Source organism: Anguilla anguilla, chromosome 3 (assembly GCF_013347855.1).
Source record: "Anguilla anguilla isolate fAngAng1 chromosome 3, fAngAng1.pri, whole genome shotgun sequence".
Taxonomy (NCBI): domain Eukaryota; kingdom Metazoa; phylum Chordata; class Actinopteri; order Anguilliformes; family Anguillidae; genus Anguilla; species Anguilla anguilla.
Window position 1 is genome coordinate 39,402,714 of NC_049203.1, and position 12,803 is coordinate 39,415,516.

The 12,803-nt window shown below is 37.8% G+C and overlaps 1 protein-coding gene and 1 long non-coding RNA gene across 4 annotated transcripts in view; one reads left to right on the forward strand and one right to left on the reverse strand.

Moving 5' to 3' along the window:
• Positions 1-3,282: 3,282 nt before the first annotated feature.
• LOC118223274 lies at positions 3,283-7,372 on the reverse strand. Its single transcript, XR_004764418.1, has 3 exons — positions 6,997-7,372; positions 4,302-6,632; positions 3,283-3,650 (listed from the first exon to the last, which is right to left on the reverse strand). It is a non-coding gene; the product is annotated as an uncharacterized LOC118223274 (long non-coding RNA).
• Positions 6,337-12,803, forward strand: part of igf2bp2a (insulin-like growth factor 2 mRNA binding protein 2a) — a 59,907-nt gene continuing 53,440 nt past the window's right edge. For all 3 annotated transcript variants that reach the window (XM_035409569.1, XM_035409570.1, XM_035409571.1), the window contains exons 1-2: positions 6,337-6,550; positions 7,738-7,798. In XM_035409569.1, coding sequence (XP_035265460.1) covers positions 6,376-6,550; positions 7,738-7,798 — 236 coding nt within the window. In that variant the 5' untranslated portion in view covers positions 6,337-6,375. The remainder of the gene's footprint in view (positions 6,551-7,737; positions 7,799-12,803) is intronic.

Below are 12,803 nucleotides of genomic sequence, written 5' to 3' on the forward strand. Positions count from 1 at the left end.
TGCTGCACTCGATCTGAAGCAGGTGTCCTTTCAGTGTTTTTCACAAAATTCTAAATAGAAGATCAAAGTAGGCAGAGCTTATGGGTTCTTGAGGCAAATGTGTTCCTTGTGAGGAGAGGAACCTGTGTACCAAATTTCATGACTGAAGGGCCATATCTGAATCGGCACACTTGCCTAATATTGAGTATCTTTGTTCAGTACACTGGGAGTTTAGGCAAAATGTTCTTTAAATGTAGTGTACTTAAAAGTATGCTCCTGAATTGACTCAGTGAAACACTGGAAGTATATAATTCCTGGTATTTTAAGTGTGCTACATTTTGAGAAGCGAGTGCACAGGTTCAGACAGGGCCTAGGTCGAACGGGATGGGGGGGAATGAGCTTTCAAGGTTTTCACCTTAAGTCACCTATTATAGTGCCACAATGTGGACAAACAGGAAGCTTTATATAAGCACACTACTCTGAGCCAAGGTGAATATTATAAAGTTGGAATGGCATGTCTAGCTTAGGAGTAGTGAGCAGAAATTTAGGTGGAAAGAAAAGTTCAATAAATATGCAAGAGAATGGGCAGTGTGTTGCTGAAGCAACCACGCTAATTAAATTCATATCAGACCTTAAAAAGGGAAGTCTCTTCTTATCCAGGGAGACTTCCCTTTTTATGAATAAATTTACATTTGTTTGGTTAAATATATTCAGATTAGATATATGGATTTTAAACCTACAGTGCTTTGGGCTTAAGTCCATGAACTGCTCATAACATAAAATGAAAATAATGTTTTGCCAGTTTACTATGATCTTTAATAAAACCAATGCCACTTTTAACGCAGTTGACTGTACAGCACCTTTTCAAATTTTTTTATCTTACCAAGTTGATAACAAAATAGCAGCTACTTTTTCATTGATTAACCTACTTCAGGCTGCATAGAAAAGAAAATGACAACTCGTGTATCAAACAAATTTTTTGTCAAGGGCATGGTGTTACATGGAAATCACAATTAAAGTGTCACGAAATCAAGTGTTGCCATGAATTGAAAAAAGGAAACAGAGGAAAAACCTACTTGAAAATTTGAAGCAGTAATATGAAATAAAAGCAGTTTTAAAAAATACTATTTTGAAAAACCAACTATGTAATAAAAATTAAATCTAATGTAACAATGTTGTGAATAATGGCCCTTGAGGATTAAATAATACTCAACTCATTATTGTAAATTTTCTTTATGGTAATTACTGCATTTATACATATGATTATTTATACTGTAAAGGCATATTTAATGTTGACAACAATGGGATTCCATAAATGGCTTTTTATTTGCTGAACAGAGCAGGCTGAAAAAGTAAAATAGTAAATGTGACGTGCAAAAGTTTGGGCAATCTGACAGTCAAAACTTAGTAAGACCTCCTTTGGCAGAAATCATAGCTTCCAAACATTTCTTGAGGCCAGCAAGCAGTCTTTCTATTCTTGCTTTCAGAGTTTTCCCCCACTATTCCTTGCAGACCCCCTCTAGTGTAGAAATAGTCTTAGGTCATCTTGCATGCACTGCATATTTAAGATCTCCCCACAGATTTTCAGTAATATTCAAGACTGTGGACTGAATGCCAATCCAAATCCATAATCCTTCCTTCCTTTAGGTAGTTAATGGTTGATTTTGATGTTTTGATGATGCTTTGGATCATTGCCTTGTTGAAATATCCAACGTCTTTTCACCTCCAATTTCTTCACTGACTCGGGAGATCAGCTTCCAGGATTTGTTGATATTTAGTTGAATTGATTCTCTCCACCCACAAAATATTCCCTGTGCCACTGGCTGCCACACTACCCCAAAACATAATAGATCCACCCATGCTTAACGATTGGCAAGGTGTTATTTTCTTCAAATGCTTCCCCTTTTTATCTCCAAATATATCTGGTGGTTGTTGCCAAAGAGTTTTTGTTTCATCAGACCTCATCACTTTGTTCCTAAAAATCTCTGGCTTATGAAAGTGTAGTGTTGCACACTTCAAATGTTGACTTTGTGATGAGACTGCTAGAAAGGTTTCCTTCTGACAAAATGTCCATGCAGATAATTTTTGTGTAAGCAATGTAGCATAGTGAACTGGTGGACCACTACTCTGGTGTCTGCCAAACCAATCTGCAGGTCCTTTGCAGTGTTGTGTGTGTTTTTTTTTATTTTTTTATTTTTTTTTACATACAAGTCTATAAGCAGTTCTTTCAGAGATTTTTTCTCAATCATCCAGATCTTGCCTTGACTTCAGCAGTTCCCCTTAGCTTGAATTTCTTACTGTTTCTTAAAGTTTCTGACAGTGAAAATTCCAAGCTGGAAGAATTTAGATATCTTCTTGTAGTCTTCCCCTGCTTTGTGAGAGTCAATTATCTTTATTTTAAAGTCCTCAGTCGGCTACTTAGAGGAGCCCATGGTTGTTGAGAATAAGCAAACCTGATGAGATGTCAGACAGGTCAGAATATTAAGCTCTGCACTGTAAAAAAATATTACTGTGACATAGCTTTATGCTACTGTTGAATTACAGAAATCAATTCTATTTTCACACATCAACTGATAAGTAATGCAACTGAGTAGCCAGTCTTTAACCATAAAAATCATGGTTAATATTATATATAATTATCATATATTAATATAAATACTCCATTTGACAATTTATGTCAATTCTAATATAATTTGTTGCATTTATATAATGCTTTCCATTATACAGCTTTACAGTGACGAGGAGGAAACAATCTGGGTGATGCACAGCAGCCATTTTGAACTAGAAGACTCACACATCAGCTGAGGCGGAGAGGGAGAGAACATTTTTTAGCCAATTAAATCAGGGGGTGATTAGGTGGCAGGTTAAGACAGCCAGGCTGAGCATTTAGCCAGGACACCAGGGAGCCCCTTACTCTTTGCAACGAGTGTCATGGGGTCTTTAATGACCACACTGAGTCAGGACTTCAGTTCAACATCTCATCCAAAAGATAGCGTCTTCTACAGTGTCCCCATCACTGCACTGGGGATTATTTAACCAAAGGTAAGATTGCCCTCCACCCCACTTCCACCACAACTTAGTTTTCCTGGGTCTCCCATCAAAGTACTAACAAAGCCCACACTTGCTCAGCTTCAACCACTTGGCAGGAGCAGGGTGCATGGTGATATGGCAGCTGCCATTTTACACCTTTTCTTATTAGGTAAATTAAAATAAAAACAAAGACAATATCCAATTTATTTACATAGGACCGAGAACACCATGAAGAATTTATCAGAAGCTTACACAATGACAACCACATATGAATGAATGAAAGAACACTGCATTTTTATCATACTTTCCCAGATGCTAAAAGTGCTATACAGTGATAAGGGGGAAAAAAGACGTCAAACACCACCAGTGTGTAGCACCCACCTGAGTGATGCAGGGCAGCGATTTAGCACCTGAACGTTCACCACACATCAGCTAAGGTGGAGAGGGAATGAATAAATAACAATACAGCCATAAATCCTGAAATATAAGCATAGTATACAGTCCAGTCAGAAACTTATGTCCACACTGACAACTACTCATAATAATAATCTATCAGTTTTCTCAGAAAAATGCAAACTCTCTGGTTTTAGACCGCCCTCTTTGATTTTGAGCCCGTCTCTGTGTAGATGCCCAAAAAGCACCTGCAAACAAAAGACCAAGACAGAAGCTTTCAGCTTTATAGACATTGTTGGCATTGTTTCTCCAAGGTACAAGCAATAATGCCCATTTCCTTCAAACACTGAATACAACAAAGAAGGTTACTGAGAGCCAAGTGAGATTGATGCCACATTCCTTTCATTACACAACAACACAGCCTGACAGGCATGCCTCGTCAGAAGCACTGCAGTTGTAGTCAAACGCTCAATTGATCTGAGAAGTTGCCTAATGATTTCAGTATAGAATAATGTTAAATCACACAATGCCCACTTCCCAAATTGTTTCATATTGGAGCTTCGATATTGGTTGCATGTAAGCAACTGTATTTAAATTCAGCAAATAAGTAGCAATTGTGCATTAAAATTAGCAGAAAAATGCTGTGTTTAAGCTTGTACCCTTCTTTTCACTTAGAGATACAACAGAATACATGCCCAAATGTTTGCATACCACTGTATAAATCCAACCTGCATGCCTTTATACCCTTACTAAATTGACAAAATAAATTGTATTAATGCAGGTGTAAAATAATTTATTCTCAAACAAGACCAGGTCAAAACCTAGTATATGGCTGGACCGGCCGACCAATGGTGTGACTTCATAACTCGGCTGACCAATGGTGTAACTTCATCACTCACTCAGTCACAGACATTCGCGTTTGTAGGGCTGGCCATGCTGTCTGTGGTCCAGCCAAAAAAAGGACATTTCCTCAAGTCTTTCGATGTTCCACCATCTCAAGAAGAACTATTTCAGCACTATTGTTCTGAAACTTTTGGTTCTTGCTCGTGAAAATCTTTCAGAAATCTGTTTGGATTGAGGTTTTTATATGGATATGCCTGTCAAGAACATTCATTTTGTCTTCCACACCTCCATATTTAACATAGGGTGTGACGTTCTTCTCAAAATGACCTTCACCTTTTTGCCAAGCACCCTGCTGATAAACGTCTCCAAAGCTCTTTCAGCTTCTCACAAAATGAGTGCCATTAAGATTCAGTTTGACAAATCTGTACTTACGCCTTTTATGCTCTGACTTCTGTGAAAATGTATTTCTTACAACTCTGCAATGAAGACCAGACCTGTGTAGTTGCTGTGGAACAATAGCATATGAGAAACTGCAACTGGCTAATTCTGTCTATCCCAACAATTCTCCACGATCTCTGACTTGTGGTCGTAACTGACTCAAGAGTACTGGCATGGCCAGGATTTGTTATATCAAAAATGTTTTAACTTTTGAAATTATCTGAAGGTCCAAAATCTTATTTGAAATTACATATCTGTTCTTTAAAGGTCCACAATCAACTCCCAGACCTAAGATGATATTTACCACATTTATTTTACTGAGAGTTGTAAGACATTAATTCATTTGATAGTCATTTTTAAAAAAACATACTGCATCTGTGTTTTTCTGCTATTTTGGTAATGTTCATTTGTACTTATTTCAATCCTATTTCTATCTGACTACACTCAAATGATGTTTGACTGTAGTTTTTGCTACGGTTTATGTTTATTACATATGTAAATCATGATAAGAGTCAGTGGGAGTTTGCATAAAACAATGTTATATGTCCGTACACTTTTAAAAATGATTCACATTCAATGTACCATCCTATAAATATTAAGGCTTGGCCCCTCCAGCGCCTTACCCGTTGTACGGCGTATTTGTTACTTTCCATCAGAACCCCACACTCCATTTCCTGCCACCGTCGTGAAAAGATCCGCCGTGAATTCATTATTTAACAACAATGAATCGGTGTTCTTTATTGTCAATTAATCTGGTCTTGAAAACGCCCGAAAGATACGGAGACAAAGATACATCAACAAGAGCTCGAGAGGCCATCACCAATAAAGTGATTCTTTCCTTGGGCCGAGTCTCCGCTCTGAACTTCGGCGTGTTACATTTCTCTTCGCACACAATCTGCACTCTCCTCTTTTAGGGCTAGATGCCCCATGTGACACACCTGGACCAATAATAAACGAGTGCGCGTTGTGCGCAAACAGAAATCCAGCACGCCCCTAGCTCAGCGTGTATATTGTCATTGGCAATTACCAGAAACGGTTGGCGTTACTGCAATTGTCGATATCACATTTTCTTTGTACCTTCTTAACGTAAATGTTCGCATACAGTTAATAGCCTACTCACAAGCAACCGTATGTGTACTTTGAGGGTGGGGCAGATGTTTCCATTTGATCCTTCTTCATTTATCCAGTATTGTGACCACCATGCGTTTAGACTTAGCTCGACGTAGCTAACGATTTCTTGTGTTTCTTTCAAGTAGCAAACCATTCGCACTACACTACTGGTATTATGAAGGGTTTGAATGAACGACCTGACTGACCCCATAACCCACCCAATTCATTTCCCGGTGGGTGATCTTCGTGCCACTTGGCACCTACATGTCAGTTCGTTCTCAACACGGATGCTGTGGTTCGCAAACACGTTCTGGCTGCAAACAAATTTTCTGACATTTTAAGGCAGATTTTATTTAGAGGCGGTGCTTGTAGGATCCAGAGTAGCGTCGCAGCGACACTTTTTTCCCACCCCAGTCAAAAGTGTTTGACCAGGAGCAGAGTTGGAGCCGGGGGTCGACTGGATTTGGGGGGTGATCACTGCTTTTTGCAGTTTTTCCGTTTTGTTTTAAATTTTATTTTTAGATTTCCATTTGTATTTTTATATCCCGATTTTATGTGCACATCGAGATTTCCATTAGGATCATGAACAAACTATACATTGGGAATCTGAGCCCCTCGGTCACCGTCGAGGACTTGAAGCAGCTCTTTGACGAGAGGAAGCTCCCTCTGACCGAGCAGGTTCTGCTCAAATCCGGCTATGCCTTCGTGGATTTCCCCGACCAAAACTGGGCCATAAAAGCTATTGAGGCTTTGTCAGGTAAGTGCATTTTAAACTTCAGTTATCAGTCATTTGTGACAGATGGATTTAATCCCTTGAGACGGAATCGTCAAACCCATTCCTGGAAAAGAAAGAAGTAGCTAGCGCTAGCGGAGGATTCCGTTTGGGACGGCGTACGCGTAATGTTACATCAGTGCCCGAGTTGAGATAGCTAGCGAACTCCCTCACGGTCCTCATAAATAAGCCCAAATTAAAGATCACATACCACTCACCAATGCAATCCATGTTTATACAACGAAAAGTAGACAAGACAGTGCAATTAACGAACATAATCAAAAACATGTAAAGTTATTTCGGTTTACTGAAAGGTGCAACTTAACAATCACCCATAGAAATACGCGCGATGGTCTGGTGCTGGGGTAGGCATAATTATTTTTCAGTTATTTTTTGTTTTGATTTTATTGAAAAGACCCGACGAAACTAACCACAAAGAACGGTCCAAATCCTTGTTCCTATGATGCCCAAGTAGCTTTTTACGAGGTGTCCTGTAGGTAGGTGATCGGGGTCCGGAGGAAAGAGCTAATAAACAGGTAGCTGGGGGGACGAGGTGAGACTCCAATTTCGAGTGCGCCAGGCCACTTCTGCACATTCGTTCCGAAAAGCGAAAATGTAATTTAGCCCCTCGCACGCAGTTGTACGAGAGCCCGGACGTTATCAACAGGCAGGGAAATTAGTCTGCAAGATAAGTAGAGAGTCTTCCAGAGAAGTCTTACCTTTTACATCTCACATTGTTTTTCCCCCAGAAAAATGCCTTTCCCCTAACTTAATGGTTTGTGGGAGTGGAGGGCATGGCCACCGGCCCTCATTGTGGGTTTTTTATATGAGCTCGTCAAGCTCTTTGGCGCCGAATTTCTTGAATGTAATTTACAGAAATTTCGTGTAATTGTGCCTTTAGGATGCTAACAAGCATTGTGCTATTGGCTTTGGCTTACATATTGGTCCAATATTTATTTTATTTTATTTTAAAACGTGTTTTTGCGTTCTATATTGTAAGTTGACGTATGAACCTCAATGTCTAATCGGCAGTTTAAAGGAAACTTGTCTACAAACGAGTAAATACGTACTGTAGATGCCTGAACTATACTGAACAGGCGGTTCCACTTTCACAGACACATTGACATTACACTTTGACAGTGTTATCGCATATTTGTTCTCTCCCCTCGCAGGAAAAGTTGAATTACACGGGAAGGTGATTGAGGTAGACTATTCTGTTCCCAAGAAATTAAGGTAATTAAATTGCTTTATTGTATTTGTGTCTTGCATAGTTCTAGAATTTCTATACCACGCCATAATGTCCCACACACGATGCTGGCCTTCGTTGGACACATTTCTGTCGTTTTGTTGATAATCGTGTTATTATGTAACATTAAAATGTTTTTCACACGCGTATTTGGTTTCCCATATTGTTCTTTATGGTGCATGGTTGAAAACGGCGAATTTGTATGTCTTAGGGGATGGTTGAATTAAGTTGCTTAAAAAGTAACCAATAATTCCTTAACGGTGGCAAAACAACCCCAACGAATTACTTCCTGTTTGAACGCCTTCTATAGCTTAGCCGTGTCACCACAATGTTATTTTCATTTTACAGTTTGTAATGACAAACTGTAAAAATGCCCGTTCATTTCTCCTGAACATACAATTTTGGTTGCCAGTTATGATGAGTGGTGTTTATTTTTACGTGCAGTAGCCTAATTACTTTCCATATCCTTTTTGCTATCGTTCATCCGACAGATCTGAATTGAGTTAATTTACAATTTCAATTGTGAAGTGCAGGACACATTAATCAACGTACAGAAATTTCATTTAATTGTTTAGTTTTGAATCTGATGGCTATGTAGGCCTACCTATGTCCTGGTTTTAAGCCTTATCTCGGATTTTTTCAGTCTTTTGTAAATTAAGTGCAGCTCTTGTTTACACACCGAAACACATCTGTCTGTCTGTCTATCTCCGTTTTATATGTGTATGCGTATGTGTATGTGTGTATGTGTGTATATACGTCGTGTGTGTATATACATGTATGTATGTCGTGTGTGTTTCGCTTTGTAGTACATGAGCGAAATAAGTAACGTTGATCGAATTTTCAAACCGTCATACACAGGGATAATATCATTGACCGAATAACTGAAATTGTTGGTTATAAACCACATTTACTACATTTTATTTAACTTGGGACAGGCTAAGTGATATTTGTGGTTTATATTCTAATAACACACTTTTTGTTTTTAAATGTACTTTTCTGAACTGAAATAGGACTTGCTTTGATTTAAATTGTGAAGTATGTGCATAGTGTGATACTCGTGGGTGTATTTATTGTTTTTGACAATACTTTGGTCTGTAGGCCTACTTGATAAAAATACAACCAGGAATGGCACGAATGGTTGAATTCCCTTTGTGACCTCATGGTGAAAACTGCACGTGACACGAGCTATGTGGCCTGTTCTACATCTGTTTCTTCCCTTTGGGAACGCAGAATAGATTATAACCCGGAGTGGTCCTACTGTTATAATGTCGATAATATAACAAGGTATTTGTGGAAACTGTTAATGCGGTGTAAAATACGCGATGTAATTCGAGTTACTGGAGTATATTGAAAACCTGGCCTATCTATCTGTAAAGGTCTGTTAATTGAAAAAACCTAAAGCAGGGAATAAATCGCCCATTGGCTTTTACGAATATCTAAAATGGATAACTGTGAAAAATCCTCATGTTTTTAAAATGTAAAACATGATTACTCGCACGAGGGCCCACCCTGTAGATTGTACGGCGCGTGTGTAATGCTTGTAAAATGGCCAGAGCCCAGTTTTGAAAGAGGCATGGCGCAGCCATAGTGTATAGTAGCACAGTAAGTCCTGACATGGCCACGGTCTGCAGCAGAGCTACATATTCTTAGAACGTGCAGGGCTTGTTCCAGTGTAACCCAGAATGTACATTTGACGAGATCGCTTACGATCCCGTTAGTTTTAAATAATCTACATTGCTCTTTTTTATTATTTTATATATATTTTTCCTCCAATTTTACATACAGTGCACATGCGTGCGAGGCAGACCAGAATGCTAATGATAGGACGATTTTGCGTTCATTTGAAGAAACACATGAGGTATTTATCTGACGTATTACCTATTGTGAATTTTCATTCAGTTTTCTAATTTCAACGATTGGGTTTTATTTGTTTAATTTTCTTCTTTTAAAAAAAATATGTGTTACAAAAACAATATCGTTAAGACAAGGCAAGAAGAATTTTAAAAGTGTGTGTTTTAAGTAATAGAAGTAAAGATTATGCTTATTTTTAAAATGATTAGTGGAAGTAGCCCACTGAAACATGGTAAGTTTTGCCCTGCAGAAAATGTTGTAGAAGGTGAAGTGGCTGGTTGGGCTAAATATTAAGGTAGCCTACGTGGTTACAGTTGTTTTAATGATCACTTTTAGCAATCGGTACAAATATACTGCATTACTGTTTTATTTATAAGACCATTTAAAATAAGGGTGAATATATTAGATTGAGACAAATTAAGAAATGTAATTTGGCATTCATATATTTTAAAACATTTAATTAATTTTTAAAGAGAAACCTTTGCGTAAACACACATTTTTAAAAGTCAACAAGTTGCTGTTCAGGTGTGTAAATGCATTACCTCAGTAGACTACAGGTGAAGTGAACATTGTTTTAATAAATTTGTGAATTTTTACCTCTGCCTATACAGATGTGCAGCTTGGGTATTCACATAGTAGAAATTGTAGTATTTGTGTATTATTGTGTGATAGCAAATGGGATTATTTCCTGAGATTTATTGTTTCCTGCTACAAATAGGCAAAGTGACTGCCTTTCAAAGTGACATGTGAGCATCCCTGACTAAAAATGAGCCCAATAAAATGTATTTTTGAAAGTATGTTTTTGAAAGTGTGGTACTTTGCTTTGTAAAAAGGTGTGTGACATATGTTCAAATATTATTCAATTAGTCCCTGAAAATTCAGACAATTATAGAAGTGGTTGTTTGAAAGTTGATGTGCATACTGAATAATCTGTATGTATGCATGCACATTTATTTAATTGTTTTTTTTTATCACCACATAATTGCAGTACAATTGCAGTGACATAAGCTACTCTTTGCATTTTATCAGTTCAGATTTCAAAGTGTTTTGTGGTAGAAAGTGACTTAAATAAACTAATTGTGGGTTAGTATTAGTTATAACATTATGGTGTTTTTTCACAAAATGTAACTGCGTCCATCAATAATTTTAATAAGGCGCCATAATAAAAAACTTCTTGAAAATGCATGCTTTTTACCAACATGATTTGGATTGTATTTATATGTATTTGGACACTGGATTACAAAAATGCTGAGGTTAATTCAGTATTTTTTAATGATGCTTCTGAATGCTATGCCAGCATAATTGAATGTTTTCTGGTCTAGCACTTATGGTGCTTTGTTTTCTCTGTGCTTTTGTGAACACTTTTGTATTGTCCAGCTTTCTCTAATTAAAGTTTTCTGAAAATGAAATAACCACCATGTGCTTATTTTCTCTCGGTTTGTCAGAATCATATGAAAGTGAAATATGAATATGCTCTGTATAGTTGTATGGATGATAGTAAACAATAACTTGTGTTCTAGTACCAAACACCAATGTGAGTTAGATGTAGGGATAGGATGCACAAGCACTGTCTCACACCATACATATTGATTTGAACTAAAAAGACGCAGAACACATGGAAGCTTGTCGTTAGAAGCATATTTGAGCCTTCATGATTGAAAGTAATTTGAAGGTTGAATACGTTTTTCTTGTAACTGTTGATTCAGACACAGCACATAGAGGTTTTGTAACATGGTGGATGTACCTTGGCTTAAAATGGTGATAAAAAGACATTAATCTGGTAGAATTGTTAATAACTAATACATTTTGTAGAAAAAAGTCTTGCTATCTTAAATTTGTATGGTTGAGACCAAACAGCTTTGAGATTAAACTTGAATTAGTTTCCTTATTTGTAAAGAAATGGGTCCAGGGATGTAGTCAGACGGACATAGAGGATATTGAGATTTTGTTTTGATGTACGAGATCAAGAAGAAGGGAACAGGCTGTTCCCCAATTTAAAGAATACTCTAATTGATGATGTCACAGTAGGTTCACTGACTTACCTCTAAATATACCGCTGCTACTAAAAATGAAATTCAGCTGAAGAGCTGCTTGCAGAAGGTATGAATTTTTGAAGTGATTTGGCCCACATATGAACCCATTGATCATCTGGCTGTATTCTGCTCATTCTGGCTTATTTATTCGAATGGCATGTAAAATAGTCCTTTGTTAAAATTTGCTATTTGATGATGAAAGCGAGCACTGCTTAGGTGTTTACTGTGGAGGCAGCACACCCTTTGCTGAGCTTGGTGCTAAATTCTTCATGTTCACATCAGCGATGAGAATGCTGTGAAGTTGAAATGATTGTTAAGTGCATTTGGTGTTTGCATTGCTTTTGTGAAGTAAAACATGCTCAGAGTGATTTCAGCCTTTGGAAGGAACTGTAGATTGAAAGAGAGTGGAATGCAACGTTTAAAAAGAGTACTGTACTACAGATTGGACTTATAAAAAAAATAACCAATATGTGTGTGTTATGATTCTAAGTTTCTTTTTAAAAGTGTTTTTTGGCTCATCAATATCAGTTTTAGTCTCCACACAATGGCATATTGGCATGCTGTTTGTTTTGCTTTTTTCATATGAGAACTGAGGAGATTGCTTGGTTACTATTATCAGAACTATCTTGTCTTAGTCCCTTTCTGGTATACTGCTGCCTAGAAGGCATAGCAGCTGTGTGTCAGTGTGCCCCTATGAGCTGTTTCATTGGTATGGGCCTCTCTCTGAGCGTGTCTGTCTTCAGACCATTAGACTTCAGAGATCTCTCAGAGTTCTTGTGTTTTTAGACTTCAGTGATCTTTGATTTCCTGTGCATGTAGACTTCATTGATCCCTCAGAGTTCCTGTGCATGTGGACTTCATTGATCTCAGTTACTGTGCATTTAGAATTCAGAGATCTCTCTGTGTTCCTATGCATTTAGACTTCATAGATCTGAGTTCCTGTGCATTGAACTTCAGAGATCTGCCTGAGTTGCTGTGACTTTAGACTTCAGAGATCTGATTTCCTGTGCATTTAGACTTCAGAAATCTGAGTTCCTGTGCATTTAAAATTGGGCGACATAGCTCAGGAGGTAAGAGCGGTTGTCTGGCAGTCGGAGGGTTGCTGGTT